The sequence below is a fragment of the Oncorhynchus tshawytscha genome, linkage group LG11 (assembly GCF_018296145.1).
Source record: "Oncorhynchus tshawytscha isolate Ot180627B linkage group LG11, Otsh_v2.0, whole genome shotgun sequence".
Lineage (NCBI taxonomy): Eukaryota > Metazoa > Chordata > Actinopteri > Salmoniformes > Salmonidae > Oncorhynchus > Oncorhynchus tshawytscha.
Genome location: NC_056439.1, coordinates 30,649,379 through 30,667,841, shown reverse-complemented (window position 1 = coordinate 30,667,841; position 18,463 = coordinate 30,649,379). Strand labels below are relative to the sequence as shown.

At 44.3% G+C, this 18,463-nt stretch overlaps 1 protein-coding gene across 1 annotated transcript in view; it reads left to right on the top strand.

The window, feature by feature from the left end:
- Window positions 1-18,463, top strand: part of tdrd9 (tudor domain containing 9) — a 28,623-nt gene that overhangs the window by 6,479 nt on the left and 3,681 nt on the right. The window contains exons 5-29 of the mRNA XM_024437283.2: window positions 1,929-2,051; window positions 4,331-4,411; window positions 4,509-4,673; window positions 4,760-4,863; window positions 4,989-5,111; window positions 5,225-5,309; window positions 5,394-5,451; window positions 5,558-5,662; window positions 5,876-5,973; window positions 6,649-6,780; window positions 7,211-7,376; window positions 7,448-7,511; window positions 7,661-7,769; window positions 9,542-9,595; window positions 9,676-9,792; window positions 11,665-11,772; window positions 11,894-11,994; window positions 12,157-12,330; window positions 12,914-13,025; window positions 13,212-13,427; window positions 13,515-13,604; window positions 13,795-14,052; window positions 14,249-14,416; window positions 14,809-14,879; window positions 14,971-15,080. Of these exons, the coding sequence (XP_024293051.1) occupies window positions 1,929-2,051; window positions 4,331-4,411; window positions 4,509-4,673; window positions 4,760-4,863; window positions 4,989-5,111; window positions 5,225-5,309; window positions 5,394-5,451; window positions 5,558-5,662; window positions 5,876-5,973; window positions 6,649-6,780; window positions 7,211-7,376; window positions 7,448-7,511; window positions 7,661-7,769; window positions 9,542-9,595; window positions 9,676-9,792; window positions 11,665-11,772; window positions 11,894-11,994; window positions 12,157-12,330; window positions 12,914-13,025; window positions 13,212-13,427; window positions 13,515-13,604; window positions 13,795-14,052; window positions 14,249-14,416; window positions 14,809-14,879; window positions 14,971-15,080 (2,992 nt within the window). The remainder of the gene's footprint in view (window positions 1-1,928; window positions 2,052-4,330; window positions 4,412-4,508; window positions 4,674-4,759; window positions 4,864-4,988; window positions 5,112-5,224; window positions 5,310-5,393; window positions 5,452-5,557; window positions 5,663-5,875; window positions 5,974-6,648; window positions 6,781-7,210; window positions 7,377-7,447; window positions 7,512-7,660; window positions 7,770-9,541; window positions 9,596-9,675; window positions 9,793-11,664; window positions 11,773-11,893; window positions 11,995-12,156; window positions 12,331-12,913; window positions 13,026-13,211; window positions 13,428-13,514; window positions 13,605-13,794; window positions 14,053-14,248; window positions 14,417-14,808; window positions 14,880-14,970; window positions 15,081-18,463) is intronic.

Below are 18,463 nucleotides of genomic sequence, written 5' to 3'. Positions count from 1 at the left end.
TCAGAAACAGACTCCATGAGGGCCCGACGTCCACAGGTGGGGGTTGTGCTTACAGCCCAACACCGTGCAGGACGTTTGGCATTTGCCAGAGAACACCAAGATTGGCAAATTCGCCACTGGCGCCCTGTGCTCTTCACAGATGAAAGCAGGTTCACACTGAGCACATGTGACAGACGTGACAGAGTCTGGAGACGCCGTGGAGAACGTTCTGCTGCCTGCAACATCCTCCAGCATGAGCGGTTTGGCGGTGGGTCAGTCATGGTGTGGGGTGGCATTTTATTGGGGGGCCGCACAGCCCTCCATGTGCTCGCCAGAGGTAGCCTGACTGCCATTAGGTACCGAGATGAGATCCTCAGACCCCTTGTGAGACCATATGCTGGTGCGGTTGGCCCTGGGTTCCTCCTAATGCAAGACAATGCTAGACCTCATGTGGTGACCTCAAGTTCCTGCAAGAGGAAGGCATTGATGCTATGGACTGGCCCGCCCGTTCCCCAGACCTGAATCCAATTGAGCACATCTGGGACATCATGTCTCGCTCCATCCACCAACACCACGTTGCACCACCCATGTTGCACCACAGACTGTCCAGGAGTTGGCGGATGCTTTAGTCCAGGTCTGTGAGGAGATCCCTCAGGAGACCATCCGCCACCTCATCAGGAGCATGCCCAGGCGTTGTAGGGAGGTCATACAGGCACGTGGAGGCCACACACACTACTGAGCCTCATTTTGACTTGTTTTAAGGACATTACATCAAAGTTGGATCAGCCTGTAGTGTGGTTTTCCACTTTAATTTTGAGTGTAACTCCAAATCCAGACCTCCATGGGTTGATAATTTGATTTCCATTGATCATTTTTGTGATTTTGTTGTCAGCACATTCAACTATGTAAAGAAAAAAGTATTTAATAAGAATATTTCATTTATTCAGATCTAGGATGTGTTATTTTAGTGTTCCCTTTATTTTTTTGAGCAGTGTATATATTATATATATATATATCTATCCCAAAAAACACATGACCATGCGTAGTATGTTACAAAGTCTGATTTGCGTACACATCCCTTCGTGGAAAGAAGATGGAGAAAAAGGTGCAAGAAACCAGAATTGCGTGTTCATGTTTCATAACAAGGGGCAGTGTACTGAGTCTTGCATCTCCAGCGATATTATTACCCCTTGATGAAGCTCTGTACAAAAAGCCCATATGAAGTTTCTCTTGCAGAGGGAGGAGTGGGGTGGACACTTCCATGCCGAACTGTTTCCAGGCTGCCAAGTTGCTCTGTTTCCAGCTCTGAAACAGGAGACATAGTCTAGTTATAACTCCCTGCTCCTCCTCTGTCTGCTCTGCTGCGGTTTGCACAAGCGGTGATGTCACTGTTAGGCAGACAGTGAGTGAGACAGTGATGGGCTGACCTGATGAACACCTAAGTGCTTGAATCCGGGCCTTGAGGATGTATGGAGAGTAACAGAGCATTATCCACTTTCACAGTGACCTTCCCATGACACTCCTGCCATGAGGGAGGGCTGTTTTTGTACATTCCTCTGAGCATCGGCTTTGTCTGACTGTCCTAAGGGTAGTGTGATGGATGTTTACAGTGCTTTCTATCTCAGTCGTTCGTTTCTTACTGAGAGTTTTGTGAAAGTCTTGCCTGAGTTTGTACTTGGATTTGAGTAGCAGGACATGAGAGCAACTCCTCAGGGAGAAGAAATGTTAGGATGGGCAATTTGTCTGATCTCTGAGAGTCATGTTGTGTGCTGAATTTGTTGTGAAGGTGAGTTGTTCAACAGAATGTTTGACACCACATAGCTGGATAGATAAATATCTACAGCTACAGTAGATTTTGAATCCTCACGTCTGCCTTTAGGCTTTAATGGTCTGTGTATTTTTGTGTTTATGTGCTTGTGTGTGAAAATGTGTTTCTCTGTTTGTTTCAGGTGGGCCTGGAGAAGATGGTCACTGAACACACAAGACTCATCTACATGACCACTGGGGTGCTGCTGCAGAAACTGGTCGGAGCAAAGAGCCTGACTGAGTACTCCCACATCTTCATAGATGAGGTAACTGACACTCAGACTGGTCATAATTTCAAAGTAGCCATTTTAACTTTGATACCAGGTTTAGTATCACGATACTAAAACGATAACAAAAAAAAGGTATATTAGCCAAAGTCACAAAATGGCACTCGATCCAGACAGATAAACTAATCTACTGCTCTGTTCAATCATTGGGCATCTTTTGAGTTCAATATCATCTAACAAAATTGACATTTTTCAGAGATGACCATGTATATGCATTAATTAAACAATCATACAATCAATTTGACTTTGTTTTTACCAATCTAACTACTTAACAACTTAATGGTAATCAGTTATTTTAATGGTAAATCAAGATGTATCCTAGGCCTTTTCACAATACAGGTGAATGCATATTCAATAGGACTGTGTGCATGCATTGAGTTTTTGAGCTAGTTTTGGCTGATTTCATGGGGGTGCAGATGACCATTTGTTTCACTTCCATTTGGGACTCATTTTATTGTACTGATCAACAACAAGAACCGTCAGAGCCCTATTCACACATGCTTAGGCAGTAGATCATCTTTGGCTGATGGAGAGATGTGACGGAGAGACCAATTTAAGTGAATTAATAACGTTTTTGGTGGCAATCAGCTTTGAAATCAGCATATTTAGCTTTATGGTTTGCATATTATAAACAAAGTACAAGGGTAATGAATTGATGTTAGCTTCAGCTGTAAGCTAGCAATGAAAGTCTTACCATAGATTTTTAAGACAATTTAAGTAGAAACTGTAACTAGGCCACTTAAGAACATTCAATGTTGTCTTGGTAAGCAACTTGGTAAGCAATATTTATTTGGCCTTGTTTTAGGCAATTGTCCTGCTGAAATATGAATTTGTTTCCCAGTGTTTGTTGGAAAGCAGGCTGAACCAAGTTTTCCTCTGGGATTTGCCTGTGCTTAGCTCTATTCCATTTCCTTTTATCCCCCACAACTCCCTTGACGATGACAAGCATACCCATAACATGATGCAGCCACCGCGATGCTTGAAAAAAAGGAAGAGTAATGTGTTGCGTTGGATTTGCCCCAAACATAACGCTTTGTATTCAGGACAAAAAGTTGTCTTTTCCAAATGTTTTGCAGTATTACTTCAGTGCCTTATTGTAAACCGGATACAGGTTTTGGAATATTTTTATTCTGTACTGGCTTCCTTCTTTTCACTCTGTCATTTAGGTTAGTATTGTGAAGTAAGTACAATGTTGTTGATCCATCCTCAGTTTTCTCCTATCACAGCCTTTCAACTCTAATTCTTTTAAAGTCACCATTGGCCTGATGGTGAAACCCTGATCGGTTTCCTTCCTCGCTGGGCGACGGAGTTAGGAATAGCACCTGTATCTTTGTAGATACTGGGTGTATTGATACGCCATCCAAAGTGTAATTAATAACTTCATCATGCTCAAAGGGATATTCAATGTCTGCTGTTTTTGTTTTTACCCATCTACCAATAGGTGCCCTTCTTTGCGAGGCATTGGAAAAGCTCCCTGGTCTTTGTGGTTGAATCCGTGCTTGAAATTCACTCCTCGACTGAGGGACCTTACAATTATCTGTTATGTGTGGGGTAGTAATTTAAAAATCATGTTAAACACTATTATTGCACACAACAGAGTCCATGCAACTTATGTGACTTGTTAAGCATATTTTTACTCCTTCATTTATTTAGGCTTGCCATAACAAAGGGGTTGAATACGTATTGACTCAACACATTTCATCTTTTCATCTTTTATTAATATGTAAAATTGTTTTAAAAAAAAACATAATTCCACTTACACATTATGGGATATTGTGTGGAGGCCAGTGGCAAACAATCTAAATGTAATCCATTTAAAATGCAGGCTGTAACACAACAAAATGTGTAAAAAGTCAAGGGGTGTGAATACTATCTGAGGGCACTGTATAAAAGAGAAGAGGAGCTACCGGTATCTTACTTCATTGTAAAGTGTTCTGTGCAGCAAGAGTGGGGAGCTAACATGAGGCAAACCCTGACTCCCAGTGCAGGCTACTAGTAATGAGTAAGTGGCGCAGGTATGGTGCACGCCTCTGCTAAAGGGGGATCGGCTGCGCTGACAGTTTGTGAGACACATTTGACAGAAGTACCGAAAGTAACAACAATTCTAGACACTATTTCAAAGTAGTCTACAGATATGACTTGACTAGTAATGATGATGTCCTATCTGGCGTACATTGTGTCTCTTAGTAGCCAGTAACATCTTTTTACCATGGCAAGGGTGAGCCAGTCAGTAAGCAGGGTGGTTCTGTATGTTTCAGGTCCATGAGCGGACAGAGGAGCTGGACTTCCTTTTATTGGTTGTGAGGAAGCTCCTCCATTCCAACTCTCGTTACATCAAGGTGAGCGCACGCTTCTCATCTCAGCATTCACCACCATGTGATCCTAAACCGTACTGACTGAACAGACACACACCGCCTCCCTTCCCCCTTTATGCAGGTCATCCTCATGTCAGCCACCATCAACTGCAGGGAGTTTGCGGAGTACTTTGGCACCCCCATCCGCAGCCAGATGAACCCAGCCTATGTGTTTGAGGTGGAGGGGGCTCCCTACGCCATCAAGGAGTTCTACCTGGAGGACCTCTGCAGCCTGATCCCCTACAGGGTGAGAGGGGGAGCGCCAAGCCTAGTCTGTGGATGTAGCTGGTACTCATGGTTTAGACTAACCTAACACTGTCTATTAACTATCAGGTGGATACCCGCCGTCCAGATGACCCTTACATCACTGTGGAGATGTACAACGTGGCTGTCAGCCTTATCCAGAGCTTTGACGAGCTAGAGGCCAAAGATCAGAGGTGAGGGGTCAACAGCTTTACTCTTCATCTTAGCTTGCTTGATAAATAAACCATACTATTTGTTAATTACTTAGATGATTGACTTAGATGTCTTATAGTTGTCCTGGTGTGTTTGTGTATCTCAGCAGTAGGACTGCGAGGGAGGGAGGCCTGTCTCTGCCAGACCGGGGCAGTGTGCTGGTGTTCCTCCCTGGTCTGGGTGAGATCCACTACATGCAGGAGGCTTTGTCCAAGCTGGTGCGCAAGAGGTGGGTGCTGTGTGTGTACATGTGCACTTTCAGTGGTGGCGTCTCTGGAGCGTGACAGGTAGTGTCCGGTGCATAGTAGAAACTTGATGGGGCTGTTATGGTGTATGTTTCAGACTGCAGGTGTACCCACTCCACTCCTCTGTCACTCTGGAGGAGCAGAATGGGGTGTTTCTGGTGCCTGTCCCAGGATACAGGAAGGTAACTATCACACCACAACCCAGTCTACTGAATAGGACTTCTATAATGCAAAGGGTTTTTGGTGTTTTGTCTCTGTCTCAACAGATCATCCTCTCCACCAACATTGCAGAGAGCTCTGTTACGGTCCCAGATGTCAAATATGGTGTGTGTTTTCATTTTCACAATGTTTATAGACCTTCCTTGCTATATGTACTGCCGTACTGTATTCACTCCACATGTCTGCGTTTGTGACGTATTCCTGTTGACAGTGATTGATTTCTGTCTGGCACGACACATGGTCTGTGACAAAGAGACCCATTACCAGTCCCTCCGCCTCACCTGGGCCTCCAAGACCAATTGCAACCAGCGTAGAGGTACAGTACAGCAGGGTTTCTGGGGCCCCCCTGGGTGCACATTTTGTTTTTTGCCCTAGCACTACACAGCTGATTCAAATAATCAAAGCTTGATGATGAATTGGTTATTTGAATCAGCTGTGTAGTGCTAGGCAAAACCAAAATGTGCACCCAGGGGGAGAATTAGAATGGCCACTGAGGATTTGTGACTCACGTCTCCTCTGTCCCTCTCAGGCAGGGCTGGGCGAGTGTCTATGGGCTACTGTTACCGGCTGGTGACCAAGGAGTTCTGGAGGAATGAGATCCCAGACTATGTGGTTCCTGAGATGGTGGTAAGAGAGTCGAACATTAGGTCAGCCCTGATGGCAAAGAACCAAGCTCATAACTATGATCGACAGTATGATGTTTAACAACTGCAAATTGATGGATTTATTTGTTGATGGATTGATGCACTGTATGTGATTACTGAAAGACAAGGCATGCTACTCTACTAGACCTACATTGAGTGTACAAAACATTAGGAACACCTGCTTTTTCCATGACTGACCAGGTGAAAGTTATGATTCCTTATTGTCACTTGTTAAATCCACTTCAATCAGTGTAGATGAAGGGGAGGAGACACTTGAGACATGGATTGTGTATATGTGCCATTCAGAGGGTGAATGGGCAAAACAAAATATAAGTGCCTTTGAATGGGGTATGGTAGTAGTTTGTGTCAAGAACTACAATGCTGCTGGGTTTTTCACGCTCAACCGTTTCCAATGTGTGTATCAAGAATTGTCCAACACCCAAAGCACATCGAGCCAACTTGACACAACTGTTGGAAGCATTGGAGTCAACATGGGTCAGCATCCCTGTGTAATGCTTTCAACACCTTGTAGAGTCCATGCCCTGACAAATTGAGGCTATTCTGAGGGCAAAATGGGGTGCAACTCAATATTAAGGTGTTCCTAAAGTTTTGTACGCTCAGTGTATAAAAACTTCTATTTTATTCTGACTATTCCCAGCGTGCCCCCCTGGCTAACATCATGCTGAAGGTGAAGCTTCTGGACATGGGGGACCCCCGCTCCCTCCTCTCCACTGCTCTCTCACCCCCCCAACTCAATGACATTGAGAGGACCATACTCCAGCTCAAAGAGGTACCTCACTGTGGACCTTATCACAAACAACCATTGAAGTCATTGGATTCCTGTATTTGTGGAGAGGTTTCCAATAAGAATCTTAGATACAACGTTGCTAAACACCCAAATCTGTCACTGTGTGTTTGTGACGTTACAGTGGTTTCCTAACATTGGTTCTGCTGTGTCAGGACCTCTGCGTCAGCTAGCATTAGCTCTCTCAGTGGTGTGTGTGTTTGTCAGCTGTGACATAGCGGAGCGTAAAGTGTTTTGATTAAGTCTGTGTATGTGCTGTGGATGGGCTCTTTAGCTGGAAGGATTGATGGACAGAGCCATTTTTGTATTTGTTATTACTATTTTTGACTGTGTGTGTGATGCTTAAGTATTCTTGCAGTCAGTTGTTATTATTGAGGTAATGATAATTGTCATGACGTGTGTGTGTGAGGTGTAGATGGGTGCACTGTCTGTGGGGAACGATGGTCAAGGCCAGAAGCGTTTTGATGGAGAGCTGACGTTTCTGGGTCGGATCCTGGCTCACCTGCCTGTGGACTTGCACCTTGGGAAGATGATCGTGCTCGGCCACGTCTTTGGCTGTCTGGAGGAGTGCCTCATCATAGGTCTGTGGTTTCGGCTTTGTCTGTAGGTGTGTGTTCAGGCCACGACTCCTCAACCTGTCTCTCTCCCTTAGCCGCCTCTCTGTCTCTGAAGAGCTTCTTTGCCATGCCCTCCCTGCAGCAGCTGGCAGGGTACAGGTGAGTCAGCACTTGAAAATGTATTTTCTCTCATACAGCAAAAAATATATAATTACACTTCTACAATATCTACCTCGTCACTGCCATTTGAGTTATTGTCTGCTGTAAGACTGTCATCCCTGTCCTCTCTTAAATGTTTGAATATTCAGGAGCAAGCTGTCGTTCGCACACGGTGTGCAGAGTGATTCGATTGCTTTTGTCAACGCATTCAAGGCTTGGCACACGTCCAGAAGCAAAGGAGAGTTGAGGCATCCAAAGGTGAGAGCATTTACAGTTGAAGTCGGAAGTTTACATACACTTAGGTTGGAGTCATTAAACTCGTTTTTCAACCATTCCCCAAATGTCTTGTTAACAAACTATAGTTTTGGCAAGTCGGTTAGGACATCTACTTTGTGCATGACACAAGTAATTTTTACAACAATTGTTTACAGAGATTATTTCACTTATAATTCACTGTATCACAATTCCAGTGGGTTAGAAGTTTACATACATTAAGTTGACTGTGCCTTTAAACAGCTTGGAAAATTCCAGAAAATGATGTCATGGATTTAGAAGCTTCTGATAGGCTAATTGACATCATTTGAGTCAATTGGAGGTTTACCTCTGGATGTTTTTCAAGGCTTACCTTGAACTCAGTGCCTCTGCTTGACATCATGGGAAAATCAAAAGAAATCAGCCCCAAAAATGTGTAGACCTCCACAAGTCTGGTTCATCATTGGGAGAAATTTCCAAATGCCTGAAGGTACCATGTTCTGTTCAAACTATAGTACGCAAGCATAAACACCATGGGACCACACAGCTGTCATACCGCTCAGGAAGGAGACGTGTTCTACCTCTTAGGGATGAATGTACTTTGGTGCGAAAAGTGCAAATCAATAGCAAAGGACCTTGTGAAGATGCTAGAGGAAACGGGTACAAAATTATCTATAGCCACAGTAAAACGAGTCCTATATTGACATAACCTGAAAGTCCGCTCAGCAAGGAAGAAGCCACTGCTCCAAACCCGCCATAGAAAAACCACACTACGGTTTGCAACTGCACATGGGGACAAAGATTGTACTTTTGGAGAAATGTCCTCTGGTCTGATGAAACAAAAATAGAACTGTTTGGCCATAATGACCATCATTATGTTTGGAGGAAAAAGGGGGAGGCTTGCAAGCCAAAGAACCGTGAAGCACGGGGGTGGCAGCATCATGTTGTGGGGGTGCTTTGCTGCAGGAGAGACTGGTGCACTTCACAAAATAGATGGCATCATGAGGGAGGAAATTATGTGGATATATTGAAGCAACATCTCAAGACATCAGTTAAAGCTTGGTTGCAAATTGGTCTTCCAAATGGACAATGACCCTAAGCATACTTCCAAAGTTGTTGCAAAATGGCTTAAGGACAACAAAGTCAAGGTATTGGAGTGGCCATCACAAAGAACTGACCTCAATCCCATAGAAAATGTGTGAGCAGAACTGAAAAAGCGTGTGCGAGCAAGGAGGCCTACAAACATGATTCTGTTACACCAGCTCTGTCAGGAGGAATGGGCCAAAATTCACCCAACTTATTGTGGGAAGCTTGTGGAAGGCTACCCTAAACGTTTGACCCAAGTTAAACAATTTAGAGGCAATGCTACCAAATACTAATTGAGTGTATGTACATTTCTGACCCACTGGGAATATGATGAAAGAAATAATAGCTCAAATAATTCTCTCTACTATTATCCTGACATTTCACATTCTTAAAATAAAGTGGTGATCCTAACTGACCGAAGACAGGGAATTTTTACTAGGATTAAATGTCAAGAATTGTGATAAACTGAGTTTAAATCTATTTGGCTAAGGTGTATGTAAACTTTCGACTTCAACTGTAGATCATTATGTTACATCAATTAACTTTACACATGGATAATACATAGACGTGTATGTAGTAAAGGAGGTTCCTAAAGACATTAGACAAAGGTCCAGTATCTTGTTGAGATGGTTGCAGTAAGGTGTGTGTGTGTGTGTGTGTGTGTGTGTGTGTGTGTGCGTTCTTCCTCCCAGTCCGAGCTGGAGTGGGGCAAGGAGAACTGCATCCAGATCAAGAGGATCAGAGAGGTATAGAGACCAGCATCTCACGAAACACACACCAGGTGACCCCAATCCCTGACCTGACCCTGCCTCTGTGTGACCCCCAGGTGGCCGAGCTCTATGAGGACCTGAAGGAGAGAACATCTCAGTTCAACATGCACGTGATTGAGAACCCAGTGCCAATGGACTACGCCAGCCTTCACAAGCAGAGGTTCATCCTGCAGGTGAGACTGAGGCACATGCCAGTATTCTGGAGCTCTACACCTTACTTCCAACGTAAAGCTATATGGTTATTATTATGACACTATAATATTATCTGTTGTACCTACCCCTGCTATTCAGAATATCATTCGGCAGTGCTAACACTGTAGCCCCTGTCTATTTGATAGAATCTCCTCTTCTCTTTATACAGTGCCTTCAGAAAGTATTTATACTTCTTGACTTATTCCATCTTTTGTTGTGTTACAGCCTGAATTGGAAATTGATTAAATGTATATATTTCTTCAGCCATCTACAGTTCAATACCCATAATTATAAAATGCTAACATGGTTTTAGAAATGTTAGCTAATTTATTGAAAATGAAATACGGAAATGTCTCATTTAGGTAAGTATTCACACCCCTTTGCTATGACACTCCAAATTGAGCTCCGGTGCATCCAATTTCATTTGATCATCCTTGAGATGTCACTACTTGATTTGAGTCCACCGGTGGCCAATTCAATTGTTTGGACATGATTTAGAAAGAAACACATCTGTCTATATAAGGTCCCAAAGTTGACAGTGCATATCAGAGCAGAAACTATACCATGAAGTCTAAGGAACTGTCTGTAGATCGCTGAGATAGAATTGTGGTAAGGAATACCCTGGGGAAGGGAATAACATTTCTAGAGTGTTGAAAGTTTCCAAGAGCACAGTGTTCTCCATTATCTGCCAAGAGCTGGCCATCAGACCAAACTGAGCAATCGAGCAAGAAAAACCTTGGTCAGGGAAGTGACCAAGAATCCAAAGACCACTCTGACAGAACTACAGAGTTCCTTGGCTGAGATGGGAGAACCTGACAGAAGGTCTCTACAGCACTTCACCAATCTGAGCTTCATGGGAGAGTGGCCAGACAGAATCCACTCCTGAGAAAAGGCACATGACAGCATGCCTGGAGTTTGCAAAACGGCATGTGAGAGACTCTGAAACATAAGGCGAAAGATTCTGGTCTGATGAAACAAAAATGTAACTCTTTGTCCTAAATGCAAAGCACTATGTCTGGAGAAAACCAGGCACAGCTCATCACCTGCATAACACCATCTCTACCGTGAAGCATGGTGGTGGCAGCATCATGCTATGGGGATACTTTTCAGGGGCAGGGACTGGGAGATTGGTAAGGATAGAGGGAACAATGAATGGAGCCAAATACAGGCAAATTGTTGATGAGAACCTGCTTCAGAGTGCAAACAACCTTAAACTGGTTCGAAGATTTATGTTCCAACAGGACAATGACCTTAAGCACACAGCCAAAACAACTCTGGAGTTGCTTCAGTACAAGAATGTGAAAGTCCTTAAGTGGCCCAGCCGAAGCCCAGACTTGAATCCCATTGAAAAGCTGTGGAAAGACTTGAAGATTGCTGTTCATCTCACTGCTCCCCATCTAACCTAACAGAGCTTGAGAAAATCTGCAGGGGAAAATCACAAAATCCAGATGTGCAAAGCTGATATAGACATACCCAAGACCACTCAAAGCTGATATACACATATACCCAAGAACACTCAGAGCTGATATAGACATACCCAAGACCACTCAAAGCTGATACAGACATACCCAAGACCACTCAAAGCTGTAATCACCACCAAAGGTGCTTCTAAAAAGTATTGACTCGGGTGTGAATATTTATTTGAATATGTTATTTAATTTTAAATACATTTGCAAAAATGTAAATAAAAAAATAAAATAAAAAAACGTGTTTTCATTTTGTCATTATGGGCTATTGTTTGTAGATTGGGGAAAACATATATTTGAATCAATTTTGAATTCAGGCTGTAACACAACATAATGTAGAATAAGTCGAGCGGTATGAATACTTTCTGAAGGCACTCCATCTTTCAGGTGGTTATCGCTGGTGCCTACTACCCTAACTACTTCTCTCAAGGGGAAATGGATGAAGAGCTGGCCTCCAAAGACCTGTCAGGCCATGATCCCAAAACAACAGTGCTGGTATGATGCCATTACCACCTATCCCTGATTCCCTGATTTCAGATTCCTATACATTCATGAACGGTGTTTGTATGTTGTGAATGCTAGACCACTGCCATGCTCTTTGATTGTCTCGTCTCAGGTGAGGAACCTGCCCCCATACAGTTTTCTGTACTACAAGCAACTGCAGTCCCTGTTCCGCCAGTGTGGCCAGGTCAAGTCCATAGCCTTCGACGGAGCCAGGTAACAAACGGATCAAACCTCCACTGGACTTAGAATAACTCATTATGTTACCTGTTTCATAGATACTTCATAGATGTTTTGAACTAAATGGTCTTACATAGCTTATAGAATGCCCATAGTCCATTGGTAAGACAGATAAACATTTGTTGTGTGTTCCTTCAGAGGGCATGTAGAGTTCTACCGGACGACTGCTCGAGGGTCGGGGGTGCTCCCTGAGGTGTCACTGGCCCTCCTCTTGGCCCACCAGAGGCATCCTCTGGACATTTTTGTGCATCCCAGTGACGAGGTGGAGACTTTTGCGGGGAGCAGGACCATCTGCCACATGAGATACGCTCGGTAGGGAGTCTATACATCCTTCTAACACTACTAATCCACTCAGCTGGGTTTTTAATCCTTGTTTCCTACAAAATACAGTTTGCTGCATGGGTGTAACATCGTCTAACCCCAACTTCTCAAGAGGAATGCATTTAGCGGAGTGAAAGTCAGTCAGACAGTTGATGTATAGGTACTGCCAGCTCTGGCTCAGGGCCAAATGCCTCTTCAGGAAGGTGGAGGTGTCCTGTTAGTGGGGGGGGGTTTGGGGGGGAGTGGGCTTTGCCCATAACCCTGCAGGCCTGCACCCCTCCACACTGGGCCTTGATGTAACCTGACATGCTTGCACTCTGGCTGACCCTCTACAGCCATCACACAGCCTCTGAGAGGGTAGATTTAGGCCGAGTCAGACTCTCTCCCTCCTCCTCACACACATTTACAGACAGTGCTGTCATGAGTGAGTTACAGTCAGTTAGGTCAGTCCCATAGACTCCCTAATACAATGATGCAGCTCAGTGACTTTGACTGTTACACTAGCACTGTGTTCCCCCTTTGAGGGATCCTCCAGGCTTTTTAAGCATAATTCATTCTGTCCTGTGGTTTTCAGTGTGAATGTGGACTTCCAGAACAACTCGGTCTACCCAGTGGGGTTGCTGAGCAGCACCATCGACCCAGACAAGCTGCCCTCTAACCCCATCTTCGTGGTCAACATCACAGACGTTAGTCAGGCTGAGACTCCTCTTTCAGTCAAATTTCTGGGACTTGTTTTTGTGTAAATAAGTAATCTGGTGACGATTCTATCTAGAGGAACTGAATTTAGGTGATCACATACCCTCCATTTTGGATATGCACAGTGTGTAGTGGATGTGGTAACCAAGCATGCCTCCTTCATCTTGGCTCCCTAGGTGGTGGAGGTGGGCCACTTCTGGGGCTTCCAGGCGGATGATGCCAGCATGGAGAAGCAGCGCCATCTGACAGCGGAGATTAATTCTCATGAGCTGTGTCCAGTTCCTGTCTCCCTCTACCCAAACCTGCTGTGCCTGGCACCTTTCTCTGAGGGCGACGAGCAGGGCCTCTACTACCGTGCCAAGATCCTACATGTCTGCGGCAGCTCTGTGGAGGTACAAGCACATGCTCACTAGTACACACAATCACTCCCAGGTTGATTGCAGTTTTAGTGGATGAACCATGTGTTCTGAATGTTCAAGGTTTTCTTTCTGGACTTTGGAAACACCAGTCTGGTGTCGTGTAGCTGCCTGAGGAAGCTACCTGCTGATATCATGGCCTACCCATTCCAGGTACAGCTACAGCGTTTTATTTAGGCAAAATGGTAAACATCTTTGGGCCACATCCTAATCAGGAGAGTTGATCTAGTATCCCTATATTTTGGTATGACTTTGTCCTGTATTCTGTTAGGATTGTGTTCTGCCCTGTCTCCTCAGACCCAGGAGTTCCAGATTAGGATTGTGTTCTGCCCTGTCTCCTCAGGCCCAGGAGTTCCAGATCTCTGGGATGCGTCCATCGGCCCAGTCCATGATCCTGGGGGACCAGTGGAGCAGCCGTGCCCGCAACCGCTTTATCACGTTGGTGAATGGCCACCCACTCATAGTCTCCCTGTTCTCCATCCTGCACGGCATCATGCGTGTGGAGCTGCTCATCAACACTGACACGGTCACCTCCAGCGTGGCTGACATCATGATGCAGGAGGGACACGCCATCAAGGCCGAGGAGAGCTTTGAGTCAAAGGTACCTCAAACACAGGCCAGCTTTCTCTCTGTCTTCACTGCAGCTTCTAGGATGTTGTGCTCATGGGGAATTGTTCAGTTATAGTTTTCCTGTTAGGCTTGGCTATAAACATAAATCATTTAGTGTTTCCTTGCTGTCCAGCAGTAGAAACAAAGGCTGTGACCCTGACAGTGCTGTGTGGTTGTGTGTCTTGCAGCAGATCCACGACGTGCTGGTGTCTCTGTACAAAGACCTGCAGGACGGCACCTTCACTCCCAACGCTACCAGCAGCTCCTGGAAGACTAGCAAGGAGGAAGAGAAGCAGCTAATTGACAGCCTGCTCCAGTCCTTTGCCAAGACCAGCCAGTCCTCTCTGAAGAGCAAGGCGAGAACACTGGCCAAATGGCTGACTCACATTTCATAGACTGCTACTGTGTTCAATAGACTGCCTGTCTGGTTCAACCAGGAAGTGTTGTTAGTTGTTCACCACAAGAGGGTGTCATTGTCTTTCTGCCTTTTGCCTGCCTCCTGTCCAGAGGGTGGAGACATTTTGGTAGTACGCGAGCTGGTGTACATTTTGTTCTGCGGTGTATTAGTGGCTGTGGGCCAGGGCCACACATTCCTCTCAGGAATTCATGGAACACAATTTGTTTCTGGGGGATGTTTTTACTGTTAACATGTATTGAATAATTGTGTATGAATGTTAGTGGCTACAGGATGCCCATTGTGTCTTAATGCTCACTGTAAGTAAAGTGTTGCTGATGCTGTTTCCCACAGGTTCGTGTGCATGGCCCATCCAGTCCTCATAAAGTCAACTTCCACAGCTTTAGCAACGTCACCAACTACAGGTTAGTCAGTGTCACCTAGATCAGGTTAGAGTTTGGCCCAGTGCTGGTGACACTATATACCAGTGCTAATGAATGTGTTAACTCCTTACAGGTCGGTGCTCATAGAGAAGGACAGCATCAACTCCGTTGCGTTGAATGACAGTCCTCAGGACAGCCATCAGCGGATGCTGGTGGCTGGCTCCGTGTCTGTCAGTGCGACAGGTACAGTACTGGGAATGGGATATGATCTGGGACATAATAAGCACATTAGAATAAGGGTTAGACCATGGGTGTCCAACTCATTTTGCCCTGCGGACTGCATTCGGTCTTCACCGAGGTCTGGAGGGCCGCACTCACCTTCAACATTTTCAAAAAATAGTCCTCTTTCCAGCACTTTTGGAATTTTCAATGCTCCCGGACTGTCTAGGTTTCGATAACTGTTGGCAAGCTGGACAGAGTGAAATACACTTGAGTATAGAAAACATTAGGAACACCTTCCTAATATTGAGTTGCAGACCCCCCCCCCCTTTGCCCTACGAACAGGATCAATTCGTCAGGGCATGGACTCTACAAGGTGTTGAAAGCATTCCACAGGGATGCTGGCCCATGTTGACTTCAACGCTTCCCACAGTTGTCAAGTTGGCTGGATGTCCTTTTGGTGGTGGATAAGTCTTGCCACACAGGGAGACTGTTGAGTGTGAAAAACCCAACAGCGTTGCAGTTCTTGACAAACCGGTGCACCTGGCACCTACTACCGTACCCCATTCAAAGGCACCCTCTGAATGGTACATATACACAATCCATGTCTCAATTGACTCCAGGCTTAAAAATAAATATTTAACCTGTCTCCTCCCCTTCATCTATACCAGGTATTCCCAAACAGCACCAGCAATACCCCCAGGGGTACACCAAATATATGTGATTCACATTTAAAATATATATTTTTTATTTAACTTTTTTTCACATTTTCAAACAGTCCATTTATATTTTCTAACAGGGCACCTGAGTAGCCTGTTTGAGAAAAAAATGTTTTAACCATCTAGTGTTCAGCGAAATAACACAATGTCAAATACAGGTAGCCTAGACAAATAATTAACTTCCAATCATATTAACTGTTAATCTCTTGCGGGAATTCCACTAACTAGCCAAACGTAGCTGCTGCTCATGTTGGTATCTGTACTGATGGCGCAGAAGCCATAGTGGCATAGACATAGTGGAGTGGTAACGTGCATGCAAGCAATTACTCCCAACGACTTGGTACACTGCAGCATCCACCGAGAGGCTCTTTCTGCCAAGGGAATGCCTGTCAGCTTGAAAGACATTTTGGACAGTACAGTGAAAATGGTTAACTTTGTTAAAGCAAGGCTCCTGAACTCTCATGTATTTTCTGCACTATGCAATGAGATGGGCAGCGACCATGTAACGCTTTTACAACATACAGAAGTGCGCTGGTTATCAAGGGGCAAAGTATTGACACTTTTATTGAGAGATAAGCTTAATGTTTTCTTTACTGACCATTTTCACTTCTTTGACCGCTTGCATGATGACGAGTTTCTCACACGACTGGCCTATCTGGGTGATGTTTTTTCTGGCCTGAATGATATGAATCTAGGATTACAGGGACTCTCAGCAACTATATTCAATGTGCGGGACAAAATTGAGGCTATGATTTAAGAAGTTGTAGCTCTTCTCTGTCTGCATTAACAAGGACAACACACAGGTCTTTCCATCATTGTATGATTTTTTTTTTGTGTGCAAATGAACTCAAGCTTACGGACAATGTCAAATGTGATATAGCGAAGCACCTGTGTGAGTTGGGTGCACAATTACACAGGTACTTTCCCGAAACGGACGACACAAACAACCGGATTCGTTATCTCTTTTATGTCCTGCCTCCAGTCCACTTACCGATATCTGAACAAGAGAGCCTCATCAAAATTGCAACAAACAGTTCTGTGAAAATGTAATTTAAAAGAAGAAAGCCACTGCCAGATTACTGGATTGGGCTGCGCTCAGAGTGTCCTGCCTTAGCAAATAATGATGCCCTTTGCAACCACGTACCTATGTGAGAGTGGATTCTCGGCCCTCGCTAACATGAAAACTAAATACAGGCACAGACTGTGTGAAAAATGATTTAAGACTGAGACTCTCCAATACAACCCAACAGTGCAGAGTTATGTGCATCCTTTCAAGCACACCCTTCTCATTAACCTGTGGTGAGTTATTCACAATCTAATGAACAAATAAGGTTTTATATGTAAGTTGGTTAAATAAAGAGCAAAATTATTATTTGTGCCCTGGTTCAATAAGAGCTCTTTGTCACTTCCCACTCATTCTTTGTCACTTCCCACTCATGTTTAGTAAATGTATCGTACAGTGTGTGTGTGGCAGGCTTACAGTATTGCAAAAAATATATGTTTGAGAGTGCGCTGACCCTGGTACTAAAGGGTATACGCAGCTGGAGGTTGAATGTTTTGAAGGGGCATGAGACTATAAAAAGTTTGGGAACCACTGATCTACACTGATTGAAGTGGATTTAAAAAGTGACATCAATAAGGGATCTAGGGCAGTCCCCAACGGATGAACAATCTTAGTCGACAAAGTTGTCTGTTCTTTTGACCTATCAATTGCTCAACATTTTCAAACATGTATTTTACCATAAATAGACACACTGTTTTAATAAAACCAACTATATGCAATGAGCTTGTCTGATGCTTTAAGCTTACGGTTGGATGCCTCAAGATGTCGCCAGAGATCGAGATAACCAGAAGGGGGAAAAAATGTAACCTGACCTAGCTATTCTCCTCCCGCTCCTGCTGGCTTTTGCAGATTCTACCATCATGCTCCTGAAGTTTCCGGTAATAGGCTACACGAGGAGTGGGCAACCTTTCTCATGTGCAATATCAATTTATCTAGCCTTTTCTACTGATCTGCGTGCCAGTTATGGTTTTCATATGCACATTTTTGTGAGACAGACGTTATTATGAAATGAATGAATGAATGAATCTCAAAATCATTGTAATTTGGTAAATCAAATGTCTATCCAAAATGAAAATAATACTAACCTAAAAAGTAACTTTATTGCCAACAAATAAAAACATTGCAGCCTGCATGTAATATCCTGATTTTTTTTTTTTTTTTAAATATAAAAAAAATATATATATCCAAATTACCGGCCGTGACTGGGAGTCCCGTAGGGCGGCACACAATTGGCCCAGCGTAGTCCGTGTTAGGGAAGGGTTTGGCCATGGCGGCTTTACTTGGCTCATCGCACTCTAACAACTCATTGTGGCGGGCCGGGCAGCTGCAGGCTGACATCGGTCGTCAGTTTCCTCAGAAACATTGGTGCAGCTGGATTCCGGGTTAAGCAAGCAGGTGTTAAGAAGCTCTGTTTGGCGGGTCATTTTTCGGAGGACACATGACTCAACCTTCGCCTCTCTCAAGCCCATTGGAGAGTTGCAGCGATGAGACAAGATCGTAATCACAAAATTGGGGAGAAAAATTGGGTACAAATTAAAATACAATTACAAAAAAATCTTTGCTCTGTACTTTGTTGAAGCACCTTAGGCAGCGATTATAGCCTCGAGTCTTCAAGCTTGGCACAC